Source organism: Chiloscyllium plagiosum, unplaced genomic scaffold (assembly GCF_037043375.1).
Source record: "Chiloscyllium plagiosum isolate Xiang-an unplaced genomic scaffold, Cpla_swu_hap1 HiC_scaffold_33, whole genome shotgun sequence".
NCBI classification, from domain to species: domain Eukaryota; kingdom Metazoa; phylum Chordata; class Chondrichthyes; order Orectolobiformes; family Hemiscylliidae; genus Chiloscyllium; species Chiloscyllium plagiosum.
Genome location: NW_028270171.1, coordinates 17927746 through 17955709, shown reverse-complemented (window position 1 = coordinate 17955709; position 27964 = coordinate 17927746). Strand labels below are relative to the sequence as shown.

At 46.8% G+C, this 27964-nt stretch overlaps 1 protein-coding gene across 1 annotated transcript in view; it reads right to left on the bottom strand.

Moving 5' to 3' along the window:
* Positions 1-27964, bottom strand: part of tmprss6 (transmembrane serine protease 6) — a 90621-nt gene that overhangs the window by 3759 nt on the left and 58898 nt on the right. Inside the window, exons 12-17 of the mRNA XM_043679802.2 lie at positions 25623-25721; positions 18242-18355; positions 17405-17521; positions 16460-16625; positions 16018-16289; positions 9181-9317 (exon numbers count right to left, since the gene is read on the bottom strand). Coding sequence (XP_043535737.1) covers positions 9181-9317; positions 16018-16289; positions 16460-16625; positions 17405-17521; positions 18242-18355; positions 25623-25721 — 905 coding nt within the window. The remainder of the gene's footprint in view (positions 1-9180; positions 9318-16017; positions 16290-16459; positions 16626-17404; positions 17522-18241; positions 18356-25622; positions 25722-27964) is intronic.

Below are 27964 nucleotides of genomic sequence, written 5' to 3'. Positions count from 1 at the left end.
CGCCATCCTGGGAAAAGCTGCCCACTTGACTGGCATCCATTCATCCACTCACCTTCAACATTCACCAATGCACAGTGACATCCATAAGTTGCATTGCAACAACTCTCCAAAGGTCCGTTGTCAGCATTTTCCACCTCTACCATCCTTTGACCTCTATCCCCCTAGAAGGACAAGGGCAGCAGATACATGGGAACACCACAATCTTACAAGTTCCTTTGAGGAGGGGGTGGCATTATGGTACCTAGGCTAATGTTCTGGTAACATGGGTTTAGAACCCCACCATGGAGGTTAGCGCAATTTGGATCAGTGGAAATATGGAATTAAAGGTTAGCCGAAAGACAGTTGTTATTAAAAACCCACTGGTTCACTGATGTCCTTTAGGGAAGGAAATCTGCCATCCTTACCTGGTTTGGCTCTACATGTGACTTCAGATCCATAGTAATGTGGTTGACTCTTAACTCTCTGAAAAAGGAAGCCACTGAGTTCAAGGGCACTTTGGGATGGGCAAAAAACACTGGCCTTACCAGAAATTCCACATTAGTGAGGAGGCGATGGCCTAGTGGTATTATCACTGGGCTATTCACCCAGAGAGTCAAAAAGTGTGGTGCTGGAAAAGCACAGCCGGTCAGGTAGCATCCGAGGAGCAGAAGAATCGACGTTTTGAGCATAAGCTCTTCATCAGGAATGAGAAGGGGCCCAAGGGGGCTGAGGGATAAATGGGAGGGTGGTGGGGCTGGGGCGGGGGAAGGTAATTGGGAATGCAATAGGTAGATGGAGGGTGAAGGTGATAGGTCAGAGAGGAGGTTAGAGGGGATAGGTGGGAAGGGAGATGGACAGGTAGGACAGTTCAAGAGAGCGGTGCCGAGTTGGAGGATTGGATCTGGGTATAGAATGGGGGGAGGGGAGATGAGGAAACTGGTGAAATCCACATTGATCCCATATGGGGGGAGGGTCCCAAGATGGAAGATGAGGCGTTTTTCCTCCAGGCATTGGGTGGTTAGAGTTTGGCAGTGGAGGAGACCCAGGACTTGCATGTCCTTGGCGGAGTGGGAGGGCGAGTTGAAGTGTTCGGCCACAAGGCGGTGGGGTTGATTCATGCATGTGCTCCAGAGATGTTCTCTGCAATGTTCTGAAGTTGGTGTCCTGTCTCCCCAATATGGAGGAGACCACATTGGGAGCAACGGATACAGTAAATGACATGTGTGGAAGTACAGGTAAATCTCTGTCAGATGTGGAAGGATCCTTTGGGTCCTTTGACGGAGTTTGGGGGGGGGGGCGTGGGGGGGCGTGGGGAAGTGTGGGTGCAGGTTTTGTACTTCTTGCAGGGGGAGGAGTAGGTGCCAGGAGTGGAGGGTGGGTTGGTGGGGGACATAGACTCACAAGGGAGCTGCAGAGGGAATGGTCTCTGTGGAATGCAGATGGAGTGGGGAGGGAAATCTATCCCTGTTTGTAGGTGGCGGAAATGGCAGAGGACAATGCATTGTATCCGGAGGTTGGTGGGGTGGAAAGTGAAGATCGGGGGGGGGGGGATTCTGTCCTTATTACAATTGGAGGTGGGATTCAAGGGCAGAGGTGTGGGAACTGGAGGGCATCGTTGACCACATGGGAGTAGAAATTGCCGTCCCTGAAGGAGGAGGCCATCTGGGATGCTCTAGGTGGAATTGGTCTTCCTGGGAGCAGATAATAGACAATAGGTGCATGAGTAGGCCATTCTGCCCTTCGAGCCAGCACCATCATTCATTACGATCATGGCTGATCATCCTCAATCAGTATCCTGTTCCTGCCTTATCCCCATAACCCTTGATTCCACTATCCTTAAGTGCTCTATCCAACTCTTTCTTGAAAGTATCCAGAGACTTGGCCTCTACAGCCTTCTGGGGCAGAGCATTCCACACAGCCACCACTCTCTGGGTGAAGAAGTTTCTCCTCAACTCTGTTCTAAGTGGCCTACCCCTTATTTTTAAACTGTGTCCTCTGGTTCAGGACTCACCCATCAGTAGAAACATGCTTCCTGCCTCCAGAGTGTCCAATCCTTTAATAATCTTAAACGTTTCAATCAGATTCCCTCTCAGCCTTCTAAACTCAAGTGTATACAAGCCCAGTCGCTCCAATCTTTCAGCATAAGATAGTCCCGCCATTCTGGGAAATGACCTCGTGAACCTACGCTACACTCCTCAATAGCCAGAATGTCTTTCCTCAAATCTGGAGAACAAAACTGCGCACAATATTCCAGGTGCGGTCTCACCAGGGCCCTGTACAGCTGCAAAAGGACCTCTTTGCTTTTATACTCAATTCCTCTTGTTATGAAGGCCAGTATGCGGTGGAGGTGGAGGAATTGGGAGTAAGAGATAACGTTTTTACAGGAGACAGGGTGGGAGAAGGTGTAGTCCAGGTAGCTGGTCAGTGTTGGTGGGTTTGAAGTAGATATCTGTGTTGAATCGGTCACCAGAAGTGGAGATGGAGAGGTCCAGGAAGAGGAGGGAGGTATCCAAGATGGTCCAGGTGAAGTTGAGTTCAGGGTGGAAGGTGTTCGCGAAATTGATGGACTGTTCAATCTCCTCATGGGAGCACGAGGTGGTGCACATAAAGTCATCGATGCTGTGGAGGAAATGGTGGAGAGTGGTGCAGGTGTAACTGCGGAAGATGGACTGTTCCACGTACCCGATGAAGAGGCAGGCATAGCTGAGATCCATGTGGTTGCCCACGGCTACCCCTTAGGTCTAGAGGAAGTGGGAGGATTCGAAGGAGAAATTATTGAGGGTGAGGACCAGTTCAGCCAATCGAATGAGTGTGTCAGTGGAAGGGTACTGGTTGGGTTGGCAGGAGAGGAAGAAATGAAGGGCTTGGAGGCCTTCATCATGGTGGATGGAGGTGTACAAGGACTGGATGTCCATGGTGAAGATGAGACGTTGGGGGCTTTGGAAACAAAAGTGATGGAGAGGAGGTGGAGTCCTGAATGTACGTGGGGGTACCCAGATAATGACCTGGGTTCAAATCCCACCAAAGCAGCTGAAGGAATTTGAATTCAATAAAAGTCTGTAATTAAGTGTCCAATGATGACCATGTAATCATTGATGATTGTCTGGAAAAAGTCCATCTGGTTCACTAATGCCCTTCAGGGAAGAAAACTGCCATCCTTACCTTGCCTGGCCTACATGTGACCTAATTTGTGTTATAAGGAGAGGTTGGATAGGCTGGGACTTCTTTTCTCCTGGAACGTAGGTGGTTGAAGGGTGACCTTATAAAGGTCTATAACGCCATGAGAAGCATCGATAGGGTAGATAGTCAACGTTTTTCCCCACGGTAGGGCAGTCTAAAACTAGAGGGTATGGGTTTAAGGTGAGAGAGGAGAGATAGAAAAGGTCCAGAGGGGCAATGTTTTCACACAGAGGGTGGGGAGTGTCTGGAGCAGGCTGTCAGGCATAGTGGTGGAGGCAAGTACAATGTTTTTCAGTTAAGTAACACTTAGACAGGTACATGGATGGGTTAGGTATGGAGGGTTATGGGCCAAACATAGGCAAATGGGACTAGATTCATTGTGATTTTGGGCGCATAGACAGTTTGGGCCGAAGGGCCTGTTTCCATACTGTAGACCCCTATGACGTTTTATGACTGCCCTTTGGGATTCATCCCATGAATTAATAAAAAACAGGCTTCCCATTAACAAATTTAAAAATAAAGACCATCCCATCTGAACTTGGAACTATATCACTGTTGGAGCATCTAGTGTTTGCAGCTCTCTACAGTCTTGCTGCTCCCAATCCCTATCTCTCCCTGTCCCCATCTACTCCAGCCCCAAACCCTCTGTGATCTCCATGCTGCCCTCATTCTGGCCTGTCGCTCAACCCCATTCTCATCACTCCACCATTTGTGGCCAATCCTTCTGCTGGCGAGGCCAGAAGCACTGGAATTTCTACAGTGAAGCTCTCTCCTCCTTCAAGATGCTCTTTGATTGATCTTTGGTCACCTGACCTTATGTATCTCATTACGAACCTCAGTGTCAAGTTTTTATAAATCATAGAATGCCTACAGTGTGGAAACAGGCCATTTGGCCCGACAAGTCCACACCGACCCTCCGAATGGTATCCCACCCAGACCCATTCCCCGACCCTATTACATTTTACATTTCCCCTGACTAGTGCACCTAACCTGCACATCCCTGAACATGACGCGACAATTTAGCATGGCCAATCCACTCTAATCTGTACATCTTTGGACTGTGGGAGGAAACCAGAGCACCCAGAGGAAACCCCAGGGAGAATGTGCAAATTCCACACAGACAGTTGCCCGGGGCTGGAATCAAACCTGTGTCCCTGGCGCAGTGAGGCAGCAGTGCTAACCACTGAGCCACTATGCCACCCCAAGTTATGTGACATGACTCAAAGTCATAGAGTCGTACGCACAAAAACAGACCCTTTGGTCCAACCAGTCCATGCTGACCATAACCCCAAACTAGACTAGCCCCACCTGCCGACCCCTGGCCCATATTCAAACAACAGGTGGATGCTGGAAGTCTGAAACAAAAACAAATAGTTGGAGAAACTCAGCAGGTCTGGCAATATCTGTGGAGCGAGAAATCAGGGTCAATGCTTTGGGTCCAGCGACCCTTCCTGAGAACTGACTGTAGCTCGGAAAAGGTTGGTACATATGCTGAAGGTGGAGTGGGAGGGGTGGGGGGTGGGGGTGGGGGGTGAAGAGTAGGAATTAACAATTGGTGGAGATGGAGCCCAGAGAGAGAACAACAGTTAGGCAGACAAATGAATAGCTAAAGTTCAGCTGGGGGAAATGAATTAGGAGAAAGTGAGGACTATAGATGCTGGAGATCAGAGTCGAGAGTGTGGTGCTGGAAAAGCACAGCAGGTCAGGCAGCATCCGAGGAGGAGAGTCAACTTTCCGAACATAAGCTCTTCAAGATGATAAGGGGTTTAGATAGGGTTGACCATGAGAACCTTTTTCCACGTATGGAGTCAGCTATTACGAGGGGGCATAGCTTTAAATTAAGGGGTGGTAGGTATAGGACAGATGTTAGGCGTAGATTCTTTACTCAGCGAGTCGTGAGTTCATGGAATGCCCTGCCAGTAGCAGTGGTGGACTCTCCCTCTTTATGGGCATTTAAACAGGCATTGGATAGGCATATGGAGGACAGTGGGCTAGTGTAGGTTAGGTGGGCTTGGATTGGCGCAACATCGAGGGTCAAAGGGCCTATACTGCGCTGTATTTTTCTATGTTCTATGTTCATTGGGACACATTCCTGATGAAGAGCTTATGCTCCAAACGTTGACTGTCCCACTCCTCAGATGCTGCCTGACCAGCTGTGCTTTTCCAGCACCACACTCTTTGACTTGGGGGGGATGAATAGCTGCTAATGGAGACCATTATGGATGGCAATCGCTTGGTTGTGGTAGCAGCCTACTTGATGTCAAGGCCTAGTGTGTAGGGATTGAGGGAAAGACATGGGAGAAGGTGCCTCAGGCCCTAAAGTTATTGAACTTGATATTGAATCCTCAACATCCAAGTTTGGTTAGCTCAGTTGGCTGGATGGCTGTTTTGCCACACAGAGGGACGTCAAAAGTGCAGGCTTAATTCCTACCTCAGCTGAGGCAGCTAGGAAGGTCCATCTCCTCAATCCTGCCCCTTTGCCTGTATCCCTGAGGTTATCCCTCATGGTATCCCTCAGGTTAAACTCACCATCAGTTATCTCTCTCCAGTGGGAGAGTGGGATGATGAGAACTTTACATTTTCCTTGGACTTTGAGCAGCATTGGATCATTGTCTATGTTAAAACAGTGACCTGAATTTCCAAAATACTTCTGTGATTGGCTGTGAAGCAATCTTCAAGACCTTGAGGGTGTATGAGGTGTGACACAAACACAAGTTTCGTAGAATCCCTACAGTGTGGAGGCAGACCATTCGGCCCATCGGGTCCACACCAACCCTCCAAAGAGCATCCCACCCAGACCCAACCTGAATTTCCCATGGCTAATCCACCTACCCTGCACACTGTGGGACAATGTAGTATGGCCAATCCACCTAATATGTACACCTTTGGACTTTGGGAGGAAACCCACGCAGACTCAGGGAGAATGTGCAAGCTGCAGACAGCCCTAATGCTGTGAGGCAGCAGTGTTAACCACTGAGCCACCCTTTCCTTCATTTGCCCAGAGAAAATAATGGATGAGCTGAAGTCTGTTACAAATCAGTATCCTCAATATGCAGAGGCCAGGCGAGAGACACTGAGTTGCTGTTTGCGACAGGCAGACCCTGACCTGATTGTTGATCCCTCTGTAAGCCCATCACAGCCAAGGCTGACCCGCTTGGTACGGAACTGGAGTGTGTCCTGGGCACTGTCGGTAGCTCTGCTTTCTGTTCAACATTCCTTCAACCTCCCTCATCGCAAGAAAGGAGGATCGAAGTCAGACAGAGAAGTTGAAGTACAGTAAACATTTTATTATCCGACACCTATGGCTGATAGATCAAATGGGCAGCACGGTGGCACAGTGGTTAGCACTGCTGCCTCACAGCGCCAGAGACCTGGGTTCAATTCCTGCCTTAGGCGACTCTGTGTGGAGTTTGCACATTCTCCCTGTGTCTGCGTGGGTTTCCTCTGGGTGCTCTGGTTTCCTCCCACAATCCAAAAATGTATTGGCCATACTAAATTGCCTGTAGTGTTAGGTGAAGAGGTAAATGTAGGAGAATGGGTCTGGGTGGGTTACGCTTCGGCGGGTCGGTGTGGATTTGTCGGGCCGAAGGGCCTGTTTCCACACTGTAAATAATCTAACCTAATCCCAGATAATCAAGAGGTCCACATAATCAATGTTAAAGTACACACTAAGTAATGCAGGCAGTCCACACATCTCTGTTATACTTTATTTGCAGCACAAATCACTTCGCCTTAAATAAAACTTACCGTTAGAGAGCTTTCTCACTCGCACCCTCAACTGACTAAAAACCGAAAGAACTGCACATGCTGGAAATCAGAAACAAAAACAGAAATTGCTGGAAAAGCTCAGCAGGTCTGGCAGCATCGGTGGAGAGAAATCAGAGTTACCATTTCAGGTCAAGTGACCCTTCCTCAGAACAATCTGGACCCAAACTGTTAACTCTGATTTCTCTCCACCGATGCTGCCAGACCTGCTGAGCTTTTCCAGCAATTTCTATTTTTTTCTCTCAACTGGCTACTCTGAGATCATGGTATTTGAGGAGGAATTGAATTGAAATTGAATCAACTGTTGATATTCCACGTGGCCATTCGATTGAACAACTACATTTATATTGAGGTGAATATATTTTAAAAAACTACAGTAACTGGACAGAATAATACTGTAAACATCACGATATCATTTATCGGTTTATGTTAGTTCGTAAGGTGCCAGTTAAAACAAAGTTTGCCGTATTATAATAAAACAAAGGAACATCCTTTTCTCTCTGAGGGACATAAAGTCCTAGTAGGAGTGATGGGGGAAGTAGGTGTTGGCATGGGGACACTCGAGTAGCTACTTAGCCTGCAGTAATTTCTAAAAATATTCAAAAGTTTAGGTGGAGCAGGCATGGTTACCAGACAGTCCAATGCTGGTCTTATCCAATATCTCCGATCCCCCATAGAGTTTAGTGGATGGTAACCAGTAACAAAAATGGTGTCTGGTTATCCTATCCCTAATCTAGTGAGGTTAAGATCTAATGTCATTAAGCACCTCGACTGAATTTGGTGAACTTAGATTCGCAAAGTTTTAAGGAGGTCCTTCAGCCCATTGTGGAAGAGATAGTCTCCCTTACTCCTACTCTTGAAGATTGCTCCTTTTTCAAATATTGGAGCTTATCACTGAATCTATTTTGATCACTCCTTTAGGCCATTCCAAACGACAACAAAGCGGGTGGGGGTGGGGGGAGAATGTAGGAGAGGGGGAGCAAGGGCCTAATGGTATTATTGCTGGACTGTTTCATAGATTCATACAGCCCTTCGGCCCAACAAGTCTGTACTGGCATAACTACCCCAAAAATCCCAATTTCCTGTGCTGGTCCCATACCTTTGAATGTTGTGATATGTGAAGTGCTCATCCATACTTTTTTTAAAGGTTGTAAGGTTTCCAGCCTCCATTACCTTCCCAGGCAATGCTTTCCAGGTTCCCACCACCCACTGAACTTTTCTCCCCCGAATCCCCTCTGAATCTCCTACCTTAAAACTATGTCCCCCTGTGATTGACCTCTCAACCAAGGGGAACAGTTGCTCTGTACTCACCCTGACAATACCCCTCACAATTGTATACACTTCATGTCGCCCTCAGTCTTCTCTGCTCTTAAGAAAACAATCCAAGCCTATTCAGTCTCTCCTTATCGCTTAATAACTCCATCCCAGGCAACATCCTGATGAACCTCCTCTGTACCCCCTCTAGTGCTTTCACATCCTTCCTGTAGTGAGGTGACCAGAACTTCACACAGTACTCCAGCTGGGGCCCGAGCAACACTTGTACAATTCCAACATTATCTCCCATAAATCCATTGTTCATCATCAGGGGGAAATCCCATCTGGTTCACTAATGTCCTTTAGGGAAGGAAATCTGCCATCCTTACCTGGTCTGGCCTACATGTGACTTCAGACCCACAGCAATATGGTTGACTCTTAACTGCCCTCTGGGCAATCAGAAATGGGCAATAAATACTGGCCAGTGATGGTCTCATCTCGTGAACGAATGAAAAGAGCTTGGTGAGTCAGCCCTCTGGGTTATATGTCAAAAAGGGTGGTGCTGGAAAAGCACAGCTGGTCAGGCAGCATCTGAGGAGCAGAAGAGTCGACGTTTCAGACTGAAGGAGAGCTTATGCTCGAAACATCTACTCTCCTGCTCCTCAGATGCTGCCTGACCAGCTGTGCTTTTCCAGCACCACCCTTTTTGACTCTGATCTCCAGCATCTGCAGTCCTCACCTTCTTCCTCTGGATTACATGCCAAATATTTTCAATCTATCCCCTCTGGTCACTGACTCTCCCAATCACTGAACCATCACTTCCTCCGGTCCCTCCCTCCCTCCCTCCCTCCCTCCCCCCCGCTGTCCTCCACTGTTTGCCTGCTGTCCACCACCCCGAACTGCATTGTGTAGGGCTAAGAAAATTCAAGCTTACAGATTCAGTCAGCTTTTCAGCCTTGCTGATCTTTCATTTTGATCAAAGACAGAAACAAGGCACAATACCTGACAGGAATCCTTCTTTCCCTCAGGATAGCCAGCGCAGATCATTCTGGGTGAAATGGTGTAGGAATACGCTTTATTGCAGGTAGACTGATCAACTAGCTTGACGTCGACTTTCTGGAGAACATTTGCTACAGAACCTACAAGAAATAGAGAAATGGTCATCTTCGATTCTTATTACTGAGTGCAGCCTCCCGTCTTCCTCATGTCTATAACAATCCAGAATCACGGCCATTGCTATAGTAATACAAAAAAATTTAATTAGAAATTTACAATCAGAAGAATGTTCAATCCAGTGAGCTTTTCCCACCAAATAAGTCTAATCTGTATCTTCTTCTGTCAACTGGCTTTCTTTTGTTCTTTAATTTGATGCTTGTGTTAGAGGCAAAGCCAGCATCTGTTACTCATTCCTCATTGACATTGAGAATGTAGTGGAGTGTTGCCTTCTTAGATTAGACTAGTGTGAAAACAGGCCGTTCGGCCCAACAGTCCACACCAACCCTCCGAAGAGTACCCACCCAGGCCCATTCCCCTCTGACTAATGCATCTAACACTACGGGCAATTTATTATGGCCAATTCACCTGACCTGCACATCTTTGGACTGTGGGAGGAAACCGGAGCACCCAGAGGAAACCCACACAGACACAGGGAGAATGTGTAAACTCCACACAGTCACCCGAGGCAGGAATTGAACCTGGGACCCTGGTGCTGTGAGGCAGCAGTGTTAACCACTGAGCCACTGTGCCACCAAAAGCCACTATCAGCAATCCAGAGGGAGCATGGTGGCTCAGTGGTTAGCAATGCTGCCTTCCAGCGCCAGGGACCTGGGTTCAATTCCACCCTTGGGTGACTATCTGTGCGGGTTTCCTCTGGGCGCTCTGGTTTACTCCCACAGAGCAAAGATGTGTGGGTTAGGTGGATTGGACATGCTAAATTACCAAGGGGAACAGCGGCTCTCTACTCACCCTGACAATACCCCTCACAATCGTGTACACTTCATGTCCTTCTCTGATTAAAGAAAACAATCCAAGCCCATTCAGTCTCTCCTTATCGCTTAATTACTCCATCCCAGGCAACATCCCGATGAACCTCCTCTGCACCCCTTCTAGTGCTGTCACATCCTTCCTGTAGTGAGGTGACCAGAACTTCACACAATACTCCAGCTGGGGCCTGAGCAACACTTGTACAACTCCAACATTATCTCCGTGCTCTTATACTCTATGCCTCGACTGATCAAAGCAAGTGTCCCATCTGCCTTCCTAATTATCCTATTCACATGCAGTGCTGACTTCAGAGATCTAGGTTCTGGGAATCTGGGTTCAAGTTGCACAGTGGAATTTGAATTCAATAAAGAAATCTGGAATTAAACATCTAATGACGACCATAAATCTATTGCTGACCATCAGGGGGAAATCCCATCTGGTTCACTAATGTCCTTTAGGGAAGGAAATCAGATTCCTTATGAAGAGCTTATACTCGAAACGTCGACTCTCTTGCTCCTCGTATGCTGCCTGACCGGCTGTGCTTTTCCAGCACCACCCTTTTTGACTCTGATCTCCAGCATCTGCAGTCCACACTTTCTCCATGCTAAATTACCCATAATGTCCAGGCATGTGTAAGATAGGTGGATTAGCCATGGGAAGTGCAGGGTTACAGGGATCGGGTAGGGGGAGGGTCTAGGTGGGCTGCCCTTTGTAGGGTTGGTTGGACTCGATGGGCTGAATGGCCTGCTTCCACACTGTATAGATTCTATGATCTGATGTAAGTACATCTACAATGCTGTTAGAAAGAGAGTTTCAGGATTTTGACCCACTGACACTGAAGGAACGGTGATATATTTTTGAGTCAAGATTGCAAGTGGCTTGAAAGGGAATTTGCAGGATGCAGTGTTCCCCATGTATCTGTTGCCCTTGTCCTTACAGGTGATAGAGCTCATGGGTTTGGAAGGTGCAGTCTAAGAAGTATTGGTGAGTTGCTGCAGTGCATCTTTGAAGGTAGCACACACTGCTGCTCCTGAGCATCGGTGGTGGTGGGAGTGGATATTAATTGTGGTGGAGGGATTGCTCATTAAGCGGAATGCTTTGTCTGGAATAGTGTCAGGGTTTTGAGTGTTATGGGTTCCATATCTCCTTAAAAAAGCTCTAATTAAGAAAAATCAAATTAAAATGATCATTTAAAACCCATCAGTCAAATTTTCAATTGACTCCAATCTCAACAGCTTTTCGGAGAGCAGAGGTTTGAGATTTCCATGCTCTTTGCTATGAGGAAGTACTTTCTGACATTAATCCTTAATGCTCTGACTCTAAATTCAAGCATTTATCTCTTTGTTCCAGACCTTCTCAGCCAGAGGTAATTGTTCCTCTCTTTGTCCTCTGTATCAAATAATTCTTACTTGGTCTGGATGACATATAACTCCAGACCCACAGCGATGTGGTCAATTCTTAACTACCCTCTGGACAATTAGAGATGGGTAATAAATACTGGCCTAGCCAGCAACATCCACATCCCGTGAATGAGTTAAAAAAAAAAATGTCATGCTATTGAACACTTTAAATAGATCATGATTTGGAGACGCTGGTGTTGGACTCAGGTCATTCTAAAAGATGAGAGACTTAACAAGCAATCCGGGTCTTTTTCCAATCTATAATTTCAGCTATATCACACTGTAAACTTTTGCTATAAATTCTGTGTCTTACAATCTTATTCTTCACAATCACCTGATGAAGGAGCAGCGCTCCGAAAGCTAATGCTTCCAAATAAACCTATTGGACTATAACTTGGTGTATGATTTTAAACCTTAAATAGATCGCCCCTTGATTTTCTGTACAATCACCCTCATAACGTATTTGGGCGGCATGGTGGCTCAGTGGTTAGCACTGCTGCCTCACAGCACCAGAATCCCAGGTCCAATTTCAGCCTCTTTGTGGATTTTGCACATTCTCCCCATGTCTGCATGGGTTTGCTCTGGATTCCTCCCACAGTCCAAAGATGTGCAGGTCAGGTGCATTGGCCATGCTAAATTGCCCGTAGTGTTAGGTACATTAGTCAGAGGGAAATGGGTTTGGGTGGGTTACTCTTCGGAGGGTCAGGTGTGGACTGGTTGGGCCGAAGGGCCTGCTTCCACACTGTAGGGAATCTAATCTAATCTAATTTAGCATCTTTAGTTACAGAAGAGGAGCTGGCAGAGCAGCAGCAATCTCACTAGCCTAGTAACCAAACTACTGCCCTAAGGTCACTGGACTTTAAAACCTTTACTCTGTTTTTCTCCCCAAAGATGCTGTGTTTCTCTGGCACCTCCTGTTTTTGTTCCAGATCGCCAGTGTTCGCAGCTCTTTGTTTTATTTCAGTGCCCTGAGGACACTGTATTTAAGCACAATTAATTCAAAAATCCGCAGTCAAATGTTGCTGACCGGGATAATTTCACCTTCTGGTTCACTACTGGTCCTCCAAAGGAGGAAATCTGCTGTCTGTACCTGGTCTTGTCTCTCTGTGATCCTGACCTGCCATCTGGCAGGGCAAACTATTCCATTCAAGGGCAAATAGGGATGGACAACAAAAGCCATCCTTTGCAGTGGTACTTGAGTCCCACGAAGGAATGCTGCACCCTTTCCAAGGCCAAAATAGTGTTAAGTCCCTTCAGGGAGGTCAACTAGATGAAGGTCTGAGGCCTAGATTGTTTGAGAGTTTGGATTGATGGGAAAAACATGGAGTCATAGAATCATTCGGCACAGAAGTAGACCCTTCAGTCTAATCAGTCCATAATCCCAAACTAAACTAGTCCCATCTGCCTATGCTTCACCCATATCCCTCCAAACCTTTCCTATCCATGTACTTATCCAAATGTCTTTTAAATGTTGCAAATGTACCTGCATCCACCACTTCCTCTGGAAGTTCATTCCACACATGAACCACTCTCTGTGTAAAATGTTGCCTCTCGGGTCCTTTTTAAATCTTCCTCCTTTCATCTTAAAATTATAGCCCCTAGTCTTGAAATCCCCAACGGAAAAGACACTTGCCATTCACCTTATCTATGTCCCTCATGATTTTATAAACTTCTATACGGTTACCTCTTCACCTCCTAGGCTCCAGTGAAAAGCGTCCAGGCCTATCTAGCCTCTCCTCATAACTCAAACCCTCCATTCCCAGCAACATCCTGGGAAATCTCTTCTGAACCCTCATCAGCCTAATAGTATCCTCCCTATAACAGGTCCTGGTTGGCGTGCACAGAACATATGCCCCTAAATTGGCAACCTCTGGTTGACTGGAAACGTGCAGTGGTTGACAGCAGTGGTCTCTGGCACTAAGTCCACCCAACGATAATTTCTTTCCCGGTATGAGCCGTTAGTTTGCAAGTCTGTTCTCTTGGGTACTGATGTGACAGCCTTCTTTGTAAGTACAGGAGGGTCGTTATCTTTTGTTCCCTGGATAATGTTTATCTCCCAACCATCACAAGTGAAATAACACCATATGATTATCTGTCATTATCACTTTGCTGCCTGAGGGACTTTGCTGGGCACAAGTTGATGATCAGGCATTTATTGCAACACAACATGAATTGCATTTCAAAATACTTTATTGGTTGCCGAGTACTACGCACCTGCCAAAGGTTGCGAGAGGTGCTAAATTTGAGTCTTTTTTAAAAGGTTCGAAACCAAGCCAATTTAACACAGTAAGATAAATGAAGGATCCAACTGTAGTAAATCTGCTTGGAAGGAGGATGAAGAACGGAAATGCGAGCAACAGCACCAGAGCTCGTTATAGACTGGGAATTACCCAGTTGTAAAGTCATAGAGATGTACAGCATGGAAACAGACCCTCTGGTCCAACTCTTCCATGCCAACCAGATATCCTAACCTAATCTCGTCCCATTTGCCAGCACTTGGCACATATCCCTCCAAACCCTTCCTATTTATATACCCATCCAGATGCCTTTTAAATGTTGTAATTGTACCAGCCTCCACCACTTCCTCTGGCACCTCATTCATGCACACAGCACCTTCTATGTGAAAAGGTTGCCCCTTAGGTCCTGTTTAAATCTTTCCCCCTCACCTAAACCTTTAGTTCTGGACTCCCCCACCCCAAGGAAAAAAAACGTTGTCTATTTACCCTATCCATGCCCCTCATGAGTTTATAAACATCTACAAGGTCACCCCTCAGCCTCCGACGCTCCAGGGAAAACAGCCCCAGCCTATTCAGCCTCTCTCTGTACCTTAAACCCTCCAACCCTGGCAACAGCCTTGTAAATCATTTCTGAACTCTTTCAAGTTTCACACAATCTTTGCGATAGGAAGGAGACCAGAATTGCACACAATATTCCAAAAGTAGCCTAACCAATGTCCTGCACAGCTTCAACATGACCTCCAAACTCCTGTACTCAATGCTCTGACCGACAAAGGAAAGCATACCAAACGCCTTCTTCACTATCCTATCTACCTATGACTTTACTTTCAAGGAGCTATGAACCTGCACTCCAAGATCTCTTGTTCAGCAACATTCCCTAGGACCTTACCATTAAGTGTATAAATCCTGCTCTGAGTTGCCTTTCCAAAATGCAGCACCTCACATTTATCTAAATTAAACTCAGTCTGCCACTCCTCGACCCATTGGCCCACCTGATTAAGGTCCCATTGTACTCTGAGGTAACCTTCCTAGCTGTCCACTACACCTCCATTTTTGGTGTCATCTGCAAACCTACTAATCATATCTCCTATGTTCACATCCAAATCATTTCTATAAATGATTAAAATGCTGATGGACCCAGCACCGATCCTTGTGGCACACCAGTGGTCACAGGCCTCCAGTCTGAAAAGCAATCCTCCAGAACCACCCTCTGTCTTCTACCTTTGAGCCAGTTCTGTATCCAAATGGCTAGCTCTCCCTGTATTCCATGTGACTGAAGCTTGTTAACCAATCTACCATGAGGGACCTTGTTGAATGCCTTACTGAAGTGCATGCAGATCATGTCCACCGTTCTGCCCTCATCAGACCTCTTTGTTACTTCTTCAAAAAACTCAATCACGTTAGTGAGACATGATTTCCCACGCACAAAGCCAAAATATTTGGCCTTAATGCTTGCTGTTTGCCCATTGCCACCAGCTCTCCTTATACTTGGAAGCCGTGTCTTTGCAAGCTGTTCATGGATAATGGAGCAGTTAAACTACAGACAACAATACTACAATATAGTGTGTATAGCAATATTGACCTTCCAGACCATAGGGCCGCTCTCTTCTTAGAGAGAGATGATTTTCAGTGGCTCAGCGGTGAGCACTGCTGCCAGACAGCACCATGGACCAAGGTTCAATTCCAGCCTCCGGTGACTGTCTGTACAGAATTTTCATATTCTCCCTGTGTCTGCGTGGGTTTCTGTTGCATGCTCCAATTTTGTCATACAGCCCAAAGATGGGCAGGTTAGGTGGATTGACTGTGCTAAAGTGTCCAGGCTATGTGGATTAGCCATAGGAATTGCAGGTTTACAGGAATAGAGTGTGGGGGGGGCTGTGATTGGGTGGAATGCTCTTGGGAGGGTTGATGTGGACTCGATGGGCCGAATGGCCGATGGGGTTCTATAATGACTGGTGGTGGCTTAACCTGAGGGTCACCACCCCTCAGGTAAGTGGAGAGGTTGAAAAGGAGACCATCCTTCAAAGTTATTTCAGCCGATGCAAGGATCGAACCCACGCTGTTGGCATCACACTGCAGCGCAATCCAACCCACTCAGCTGTAGGGTGTATGTACAGCTATCCTGACAGACAAACTAGATCTTCAATGGAGGAACAAAACCCCAACAAAATGAAGGCTGCGCAGAAAATCTAACCCCCAGGGGGGGGGGGGCTACGTACCGTCTTCCTCAGTTGTTCCCCAGCCGGTGACCCAACACATTTTGTCTGTCTCGAACACGTGAGTTTTAGCTGGCAGGCAGATGGGGTATGTGAATGCGTCAATGGACACAGGTTGGTCCAACTGGAGTAGAGCAATGTCGTGGTCATAGGTGTCATCGTCATAGTATCGGTGAGAAATGATCTTCACTACCTTGAAGGTGAGCTCATGGTAGCTGACGACGTCAAGCTTGAACTTGCCCAGGACAACAGTCCACCGGTCAGGCGGGGCGAATCTGCGAGGAGACACAGAAAGGAATTTTAATGAATTGCAGGACTCGAAGATTCATTTAGCATGAGACTGAATTCCAAGCTGACCATGAGGTGGTGAGGGAAAACTGCCTCATGCCGGTGAACTGGGAATAACGTCGGTCGTTTAAACAATTTGATGTCGTTATGGATCTACCTGCTAACGAAGCAGTGAGCTGCAGAGAGCACCCAATTCTCACTGATGAGAATGCCCCCGCAAACGTGTTGGCCACTGATCTGTAGACTCGCCTGCCACGGCCACTCACCCTCAGTGGCATTTGTTCCCCCGACAATTCTGCTTGTGGGCGGCTGAAGGCCACACTCTGAGGAAGAGAAGGCAAATTGTTAATCCCAAGGAGGGTCTCACTGCAAGGGAAAGAGGAGCTTGGCCAGTCTTACTTTGTTGGCTGAAGTCTGTGCCCACACTGTGGGGAGGGGTGGGAGGGGGGTTGGTGATGGGAAGCTTCCAGACAGGGCCCACAATGTGGGGGCAGATGGGGTTCTAGTCTAGGCCCACACTACCAGGGTGGGATGGGGTACGAGGCAAAAATTCCAGCCTAGGCCCACAGTGTGGAAGAGGGGTTGGGGATGAAGGTTGCAGTCTGGGCCCACATGGCAGGGGAGGGGTTGGGGATGTAGGTCTTTACTAGGGGCAGTTTAACATTGATAACTGTTGAAGTAGGGCTTAATAAAGATACAGCTGAGCATTTGAAGTGTGCTGTGATATCCCTCTACCCTCAAAAGACATGTGATAGAGACTCTTTTTGAAGATTACAACCAGATAGAGGCAGAGATGTGTGCTGCTGCTAATCCAGGATGTCGATTATTTCTAATCAACCAGTTCAGAGATATGATTACACTCTGGTAGAATGGTGGCGTGATGGGGGGAGCCTTGAACCCAGGACTCTTGGCTCTAAGTACTGTTGGAAGAAATACCTAGAGGTTTGGCTTGAGATTAAACAGCTACAATTTTAAAAATATATTTCACAACACTTCAAGATGCCTTAATAAAGCGCAGATGAGGGATTTCAAACTTGGTTTTAGAGGCTGTTGTGATTTAGTTAGTTTCTGCAGCTCCACTTGCCAGTAGCAATGACCTTACCACAATATTTCTCATCTGATCCATCTTGACAATCTGACACATAGTCACACTGTGGGTTGGCTTTCTTTACACACGTCCCATCGTCACACTTGTAGGTGAACAGGTCACATGGTACAGCTAGAATACAAAGAACATGCAAGTATTTAACCACAGCTGAAAACACACACACACACACACAAACTCTCACGCACACACTCACTCAGAGAGCAAAGGATATAGTAATAGAAACATACTCTCACATACACACATTCAAACTTACACTCTCATAAGCTCACACACAAACACACATTTACTGAGGGAACACTGGACCCACACACACACATTCACATACACCAACTCTCACACATATCTCACTCATAGAGCAAAGGGGACACACACACACGCACACACCGAACAACCGATCTATCACCAAGCCTGTGCTCCCTTGACTATTCGCGATCTCCCCCAGATTTAGATGACTGAATGCCCCCTCCCCCAGGCAGACAGCCTGACCCACCCTCCGAGTCTTACACTGGGAAGACAGGCACTGGGGCCAGTGGCACATGAAGGCCCCTGATTGGTTGTTAATTGACCACTTTAGGGACTTTCATTGGGTGGTGGGTCAGGATGGTCACCCAGACCCTGATGGTAGTGAAGGAAGTGGGCATCTCCCTGATACTAACCAAATTGCCCTCCCTGTCACTTTCCACTCGGTGACTTCTAGAGATGAACAGTTTTTGAGATAGATTAATCCCAACACTCCAACAGAATTTCGAAAAGAAAATTAGACTCGATCCAAAAATAAACAGGTGATGTGCACTAAACTGTGCAGAACACCAAAGCTCAGTCTCCACATACCCTCATCACAGCTCTGTTCATCGTTGGCTGTCTCACAGTCTGCAACCTGATTACAGACATCCAGTAAGGAGAGGCAGGTGTTTCCCTCAGCGCAGTGGAACTGTGCAGGACAAACTGGGGAAAGAGTGAGAGAAAGAGGGAAGATGAATGAAGGAACAAGTAAAAGAGAGAGAGAGGAGTAGAACATGAGAATGAGAAAAAGGAGCTCAGCAGTAAGACCCTAACTATACGAGCAGCAGAAAGAGTATGCAGGTACAGCAAGTAATCAGGAAAGCTAACAGAATGTATTGGTTTATTGCAAGGGGAATTGAATGCAAGAATGAATGCTTCAGTTACGCAGGGCATTGGTGAGATCACATCTGAAGGACTCTGTACAGTACTGGTCACTGTATTGACAGAGGGATGTTAATGCATTAGAAGCAGTTCAGACTGGTTTAGTATACTAATACCTGGAATGAGTGGAAAGGCTAGGCAGGATCTGCCTGTGTCCTCACTAGTTTAGAAGAGTCAGGACTGATTTAATTGAAACATTTAACATCCTGAGCGGATTAAACTGCGTGGATACTGAAAGGGTGTTTCCACTTGTCGGGGAATCTAGAACTGGCGGGGGGGGGGGGTTATAGGTTAAAGATAAGGGGGCACCTATTTAAGAGAAAGATGAGGAACCATTTTTTTCTCTCAGAGGGTTGTGACTCTCTGGTATTCCCTTTCTCAAAAGGCAGTTATCGAGTGGCGGAGACATGCAGCACAGAATGAGACCCTTCGGTCCAACCAGTCCATGCTAACCAGACATCCGAATACTTGATGTAGAATCTTTAAACGGCAGAGTCAGATAGATCCTTGATTCCCAAGGGGATGAAAGTTTATTGGGGACATAGAGTTGAGATTAAAATCAGGTCAGTCATGATCTTAGTGAATGGCACAAAAGGCATTAAGGGCTGAGTGGCCTCCTCTAGTTCCCTGTTGGTGAAGAAGGGGAAATGGGTGGAAGATGATGCAAAGGGAAAGTGAGTATACAATCAAGATGGTAAGATTGGAGCATAGCCTCCACACAAGATAGAAATCTTGCCGCATGGTATTGTAATTATGAGCATTAACTCCAATATAATTAAACCGAGAAAAATACATGATCTTTTCATTACTGGCTCAGAACAATGAATCTCTTACTCGCAATAGCCGCCAACATTTATTTAACAAGCTTACTTCGACATGATGCATGAGTTAACATATTAGATTTTACAATGCTACATTGGTAAATAGACAAGGCCTTTTCTCCTGGGTTGGGTTGGGTTGGGTGGGGTGGGGAGGAGAGGGGGAGTCCAGAACTAGAGAGCATAAGTTTAGGGCAACAGGGAAAAGATTTAAACGGGACCTAAATGGCAACCTTTTCATGCAGAGTGTGGTGCGTATATGGAATGAGCTGCCAGAGGAACTGGTGGAGGCTGGTACAATTGCAACATTTAAAAGGCATCTGGGTGGGTAAGTGAATAGGAAGGGTTCAGAGTGATATGGGCCAAGTGCTGGCAAATGGGACTAGATTAATTTAAGATATCTGGTCGGATATCTCTGGACAAATTGGACTGAAGGATCTGTGTCTGTATGACTCTATGGAGCAGGTATTGATGGAGTGAGACAGGGTGAGGCCACATCTAGGGTTAGGGAATATCTTTCTCTTGTCAGCAATACCGGGACATCTGTTACCATTTGCTTCAGTATCATCGCAACGTGAGTTCTACCGAACTCTGTCACTGCCATTGTGCTGAACTCAAAGCACTCTCTCAGTGACTGTGGCTCTATGAGAGATGTCAGAGGACTGAGCTGTACTGGAACTGAGTACAGTGATGGCCTAGAGGTATTATCGTGGGGCTATTAATTCAGAAACACTGGTGACCTGAGTTTGAATCCTGCCGTGGCAGATGGAGGAATTTGAATTCAAGTGAATGAATCTGGGATTAAGAATCTACTGATGAAACAATTGTTGGGGGGAGGAAGCAAACCCATCAGTTTGACTAACAACCTGAAGGAAGGAACTCTAACATCCTCACCCAGTCTGGCCGGCATGAACTTCAGACCCACAGCAATGTGGTTGACTCTGAAATGGTCTAGCAAGCCTGTCAGTTCAAGGGGCAGCTAGGGACAAGCAATAAATGCTTGCTCAGCCTGTGATGCCCATGTCCCATGTCCCATGAGTGGGTTAACAAAAAACTTGTCACTGATGCCCTATATGATAGTGAGCTGTGTGGCAGTGCCATGGGGCCTGAGCAAGAGTTCACTCCGACACTGTTCAGTCCCTGGGCACACAGTCTGTGTCACAACAGTGGAGCTGCAAGGTTCAGGCTTTGAAATGACAGAAAACAGGAGCTTCCTTCCTTCATACACAGGGAGCATTCTGCCCTATCCTTGTAACCATGCATTTAGCTTGCATATCCCTGGATACAGTGGGGCAATTTAGCATGGCCAATCCACATAACCTGCATGCCTTTGGACTGTGGGAGGAAACCCACACAGACACGGGGAGAATGTGCAAACTCCATACAAACAAACGCCTAACGCTGGAATCGAACCCAGATCCCTGGTGCTATGAGCCAGCAGTGCGAACCACTGAGCCACCATGAAGTAATAAACTAGCCTTGGTGTTTCTGTGAGCCTGGTATAATTAGGTTCGAACACTTTCCCTTCTCTACCTTTCTAAAACAGTAAGCTGCCCCCAATCCGCACTCCATCCTGACTTGGAACTATCTCATTGTACCTTCACTGGGTCAAACACTGGGAATTCCCTCCCTAATGACACAGTGGGTGCACCCATTCAATAAGGTGGCTCACCCAAAGGGATAAAGCAGTGGGAGAAAAAGTTAATACTTGGAAATGAATGTTCGGGATGTGCTGTACTTCCATTTTGAAGTAGACTAGAGGAGTTGGACCATTATGTGTCATGGACCAGTTTTACTGGTGTTCCTACTGGTCACGACAACCTTCTCAAGGCCAGCAGGAATGGGTAATAAATACCAGTCTTGCCAGCGACACCCACATCCTGTGATTTTTTTCTTTAAATCGCTGAACTGAGAACAAGGGGGCACAGTATGAGAAACATAGCAACAGCTATCAGCAGACTGTTTGTGCTCTCGTTCTATGTTCTTTGCAAAGTTGCAATATTTACAGACGACCAAATCAATATGAGGCAACCATCAATATGTCACAGCGTGGAACAAAAGGTCAGAGTACCTCACAGGTTTGCTAGAATGCGACTGCACTCAGTGTTAACGTGTACCAGCAGACACTCTATCAAGTATTGGTACACTTCCTGAGGTTTGTAATGGTTAGCTCAGTTGGCTGGACAGCTGGTTTGTGATGCAGAGTGACGCCAACAGCATGGGTTCAGTTCCCATGCCATCTGAGGTCACCATAAAGGTCCCACTATCTCAACTTCACCCTCACCTGAGGTTTGCTGACCCTCGGGTTAAACGCCCCCTCAGTCCTCTCTCGAAAGAGATGGCAGCTGTCTGGGACTATGTTGACTTTAACTACTCTTTGAGGAAAGACTGAATAGGTTGGGCCCACTGGAAGTTGGAAGAATGAAGAAGTGGGGTTTGCACATTCTTCCAGTATCTGCATGGGTTTCTTCCGGGTGCTCCGGTTTCCTCCCACAATCCAAATGATGTGCAGGTTAGTGTGGATTGGCCATGCTACATTGCCCATTGTGTCCAGGGATGGGCAGGTTAGGGTGAATTGGCCATGCTATTTACGAATGAGAGGAACCGTACTGTTGAAGAGGAGAGTGTGAAACGGACTGGTAAACTAGAGGAGATACATGTTAGGAAGGAAGATGTGTTGGACATTTTGAACAACTTGCGGATAGACAAGTCCCCCAGGCCTGATGGGATATATCCTAGGATTATGTGGGAAGCAAGAGAGGAAATTGCAGTACCGTTGGCAATGATCTTTTCATCTTCACTGTCAACGGGGGTGGTACCAGGGGACTGGAGAGTGGCGAATGTTGTGCCCCTGTTCAAAAAAGGGAATAGGGATAACCCTGGGAATTACAGGCCAGTTAGTCTTACTTCGGTGGTAGGTAAAGTAATGGAAAGGGTACTGAGGGATAGGATTTATGAGTATCTGGAAAGGCACTGCTTGATTAGGGACAGCCAGCACGGATTTGTGAAGGGTAGGTCTTGCCTTAAAAGTCTTATTGAATTCTTTGAGGAGGTGACCAAGCATGTGGATGAGGGTAGAGCAGTGGATGTAGTATACATGGATTTTAGTAAGGCATTTGATAAGGTTCCCCATGGTAGGCTTATGTGGAAAGTCAGGAGGCATGGGATAGAGGGAAATTTGGCCAATTGGATAGAAAACTGGCTAACCGGTCGAAGTCAGAGAGTGGTGGTAGATGGTAAATATTCAGCCTGGAGCCCAGTTACAAGTGGAGTTCCGCAGGGATCAGTTCTGGGTCCTCTGCTGTTCATAATTTTTATTAATGACTTGGATGAGCGAGTCGAAGGATGGGTCAGTAAATTTGCAGATGATACGAAGACTGGTGGAGTTGTGGATAGTGAGGAGGGCTCTTGTCGGCTGCAAAGGGACTTGGATATGATGCAGAGCTGGGCTGAGGAGTGGCAGATGGAGTTCAACCCTGCCAAGTGTGAGGTTGTCCATTTTGGAAAGACAAATAAGAATGCGGAATACAGGGTTAACGGTAGGGTTCTTAGTGAGGTGGAGGAACAGAGGGATCTTGGGGTCTATGTTCATAGGTCTTTGAAAGTTGCCACTCAGGTGGATAGAGCTTGTAAGAAGGCCTACGGTGTATTAGCGTTCATTAGCAGAGGGATTGAATTCAAGAGTCGTGAAGTGATGTTGCAGCTGTACAGGACTTTGGTTAGGTCACATTTGGAGTACTGTGTGCAGTTCTGGTCGCCTCACTTTAGGAAAGATGTGGAAGCTTTGGAGAGGTTGCAAAGAAGATTTACCAGGATGTTGCCTGGAATGGAGAATAGGTCGTACGAGGATAGGTTGAGAGTGCTAGGCCTTTTCTCATTGGAACGGCGAAGGATGAGGGGTGACTTGATAGAGGTTTATAAGATGATCAGAGGAATAGATAGACAGTCAGAAACTTTTTCCCCGGGTACAACAGAGTGTTACAAGGGGACATAAATTAAGGTGAAGGGTGGAAGGTATAGGGGAGATGTCAGGGGTGGGTTCTTTACCCAGAGAGTGGTGGGGGCATGGAATGCGCTGCCTGTGGGAGTGGTAGAGTCAGAATCTTTGGTGACCTTTAAGCGGCAATTGGATAGGTACATGGATGGGTGCTTAAGCTAGGACAAATGTTCGGCACAACATCGTGGGCCGAAGGGCCTGTTCTGTGCTGTATTGTTCTATGTTCTATGTTCTAAATTGCCCCATAGTGTTCAGGGATGTGTAGGCTAGGTGCATTAGTTAAGGGTAAACATGGGGGGGGGTGGGTTACTCTTCAGAGGGTTGGTGTGGACTTGTTGGGCCAAAGGGCCTGTTTCACACTGTAGGGGTTCTAAGATTTCTTGTAAGCTGGTCCTGATGAGCTTTAGCTGGCAAACGTAGTCACTCTTTTTAGTCATGATTTGGAGATGCCGGTGTTGGACTGGGGTGTACAAAGGTAAAAATCACACAACACCAGGTTATAGTCCAAAAGGTTTAATTGGAAGCACTAGCTTTCGGAGTGCCGCTCCTTCACCACCTGACGAAGGAGCAGTGCTCCCAAAGGTAGTGCTTCCAATTAAACCTGTTGGACTATAAACTGGTGTTGTGTGATTTTTAATTTTTTTTAGTGATGGTTTATGGAATTGGACAGGGCTCTCCTGCTGTTCAGATCGGATGTCTATTGTTTGAAAAAGATCAGGTGGCTTTTCTTCATTGACCCAACGGCACTCTCTCAGCTGATGCCACCAGAAACCCCCCCCCACATTAACTGCCTCCCTGTTGTGGTGATATTCCCAACAACGGGCACTCACCAGGCAATTCTGAATGGTAACCTCCACAAAGGGACATCGATTGTGGAAAATACCGTGGCATATTTTCATGTTAAAGATGCAAGAAAGATTGAGGGAATAATATTATCATTTTCAAGTGAGTTCTTTTACAAAGCACCTTCAACACAGTAGATCATTCCAAGGTGCCTCAACAGCAGCATCAGCAGATAATTTGCACAGGGAAGCATAAGGAAATGTTAGGATAGGTGACAGAAAAGTTCCACAAAGTAAGTCGTCTCTTCCAAGATATTTCTAAGGTGAGAGGAGAGAGATTTAAAAAAAGACATGGGAGGGGCAAATCATTTACAAAGAGGGTGGTTTGCGGGTCGAACGAACTTCCTGAGGATGTGGTACAACGTTTAAAAGACATTTGGATAAGTACCTGAATAGGAAAGTTTTGGAGGGATATGGGCCAGGAGTACGTAGGTGGGGCTAGTTTAATTTGGGATTACGGTCAGCATGGACTAGTTGGGATCGAAAGTGGACACTGGGAATTTGTTTCCGTCAGAAGGGGGATGCTAGGACCTGTGGGCACAGCCTTAGAATTAGAGGGGGTCAATTTCGAACGGAAATGAGGAGACATTTCTTCAGCCAGAGAGTGGTGGGCCTGTGGAATTCATTGCCGCGGAGCGCAGTGGAGGCCGGGACGTTAAATGTCTTCAAGGCCGAGATTGATAAATTCTTAATCTCGCAAGGGATTAAGGGATACGGGGAGAGTGCGGGTAAGTGGTGTTGAAATGCCCATCAGCCATGATTGAATGGTGGAGTGGACTCGATGGGCCGAATGGCCTTACTTACATTCCTATGATTTATGGTCTTATGGAGAGTGTGCTGCTGGAAAAGATTAGCAGGTCAGGCAGCAGGAGAGTTGGCGTTTCGGGCAGAAGCCCTTCATCAGGAATGTGTATGACTCTATAAAAGACAGGTGTTGGGGTTCAGAGAGGGAGTCCCATCCATACCGGTCTGGCCTACACGTAACTCCAGACTCATAGCAATACGCTCGCCTCTTAACTGCCCTCTGGGCAATTAGGGATGGACAATAAATGCTGGCCCAGTCAGCAATGCTCACATCCCATGAATAAAAGTAAAACACATGAATTTTAGAGCCAAAAGTTGAGTCTAGACAGTTCAAGACCCAAGGGTGCAGTAGTGAGGGCGATGAAAAGCAAGGATACACAAGATCTCAAAATCGCGGAGATGGCTGAAGCTTGTGGTGCTGAGGGAAGTAGAGGTAGGGAGGAGGTGAGTTAAAATTAAAGATGGGAATGTTAAAGCTGTCCACTCTGACATGTCCGAACGAACCGACGATCAATCCACAGGCAGTGAATGAAATTTGTGGAGGAATTTTCCGGTGCTCAACAACAGAAAGTAAATGGTTCCTTTACCGCAATTGTTCTCATCCACTCCGTTGCTGCAGTCCTTCAGGCCGTCACATTCGGTGACACACAGACCGGATACAGAACACAGAACCTTGTCGGGGCAGGCTGTGACAGAGGGAGGGAAGGAGGAAGGCAGACACGTGAGCTGAGGCAGTACAGTGTCAACGGAATAATACCTCAGGATTAACATCTCCCTCATGCTGATCTACTCAGATCCATTTGGACTCCACTTGAGCTTAGATAGTTTCCCCTCAGCCTGGCTTCTCCCCCTCCCCTCCACTCTCCTGTTGCCCTCTGTTTATTAACCACCCCTCCCCCCATCACCTCCAATCCACTTGTCAAAGATAAGCACGTCCAACTTCAGCCTGTCTGACCTGAACAGGCAGGAAGAAGCCACTCACCATCCTGACTTGGAAATATATCGCCGTTCCTTCATTGTCGCTGGGTCAACATCCTGGATTTCCTCCCCTAAGGGCATTGTGGGTCTGCCTACAGCATATGGACTGCAGCGATTCAAGAAGGCAGCTCATACTCTACCTTCTCAAAGGGCAACTAGGGATAGGGCAATAAAGACTGGTCGGCCCCCACCCCACAAGAGACAGTAACAGAGAGTGGTCAACTCTGTTTTGAGATACACATTGCAATGCTATCCAATTCCCTCCTCCCCATCTTCACATTTTACCCCCTCTACACCCCTTGACAACCTCAGCATTGGGTACATGAAAGTCCAGCCTCAGAATGTTCTGCCCTTCCTTTAGCAAATACTGGAAAATTCTTCGTTTTCATTCATTGCTTCAGGGGCTGTCATTTATTGCCCTGTCCCTAGTTGGCCCTTGAGAAGGTGGGGGTGAGCTGCTTTCTTGAACCCACTGCAGTCCACCTACTGAGGGTTGACCCACAATGCCCTTAGAAAGGGAATTCCTGGATTTTGACCCAGCGACTAATATATCATCTGACTGCCTGACTGTCAATTTACTTCTCCAGCGTTCAATATTTTTCAAGTTAAACGATAATGAAGGGAAACACAAATCTATTAAGTCCTTACATCTTTATCCTCAATTTTAATAGACTGTCAATCATAGATTATTAGAGGACAGAATGAGGCCCTTCAGCCCATCATTTCCATTCTGGCCATCAAACAGCTATCTAGTCCTCTTCCCATTTCCCATCACTAGCCTTGTAAGCTATGGCATTTCAATTGCTCAATTAAGATTCCCTACAGTGTGGAAACAGGCCCTTTGGCCCAACAGGTCCACACCGACCATCCGAAGAGTAACCCACCCCAACTCATTACCTTACATTTTACCCCTGACTAATGTACCTAGCACTATGGGCAATTTAGCAGGGCCAATTCATCTGATCTTTGGATTGTGGGAGGAAACCCATGGGGAGAATGTGCAAACTCCACAGAGACAACCCCCCCAAGGCGGGAATTGAACTTGAGACCCTACTACTGTGAGGCAGTAATGCTAACCACTGAGTCACCATGCTGACCCAACTAAGCCCTTCTTAAGTATTGTAATGGTTCCCATCTCTAGCACTCTTTCAGCCAGTGCATTCCAGCATTATGTGTGAGAAAGAATTTCTCCTTAAGTCCCTCCTGCTCCTTACCTTAACTCCATGCACCCTGGTTATTGGTGCCACGACTTCAGGGATACGTTTATTCCTACTTACCCTATCTGTGCCCCTTATAACTTTGTACACATCAGTCAGATTTCTCTTTAGCCACATCTGCTTCAACTCCATTCTATCTAATCTTTCTTCATCGCTGAATCGCTCCATCCCAGGCAACATTCTCTGCACCCTCTCCAATACAATCACATCCTCCCTATAGTGTGGGGACTAGAACCACACACAGTACTCCAGCTGGTGCCTAACCAATGTTTTGCTCACAACGGAATTTGTCTTTAATTCCTGGAAACTCACAGGCAAAGTTGGTTACCTTAAAGGAAGCAATTCACACCAAGACCTTTTGTCTTCGGGAAGTCGGTCACGACATACTAAATAAAGCTCTCGCTGGGGCCTCCTCTATTGCTCTCACTAAGTCCAGCTTCTGTCCTGGGGCAAGAATTAACCCAACGTCTTCACTAAATCCTCTTAGCAAATCCACGCCCTTCATGGGAGTATGACCAAACCAAATTGAGCACCATAACAGGTCAGGATCTGTGACAGGAGGGGTGGTGGCGTCATGGGAGAGTTTCTGTGCTTGCAACCTAGGGGCCCAAACTAAATCCTTTAGGGTCACGGGATCAAATCCCAAAACAGCAGCTGGTTGGAATTTAAATTCAATTCATAAATCAGGAATATAGAGCAAGTCCCAGTGATTTGGACCATCATCAATTATCATA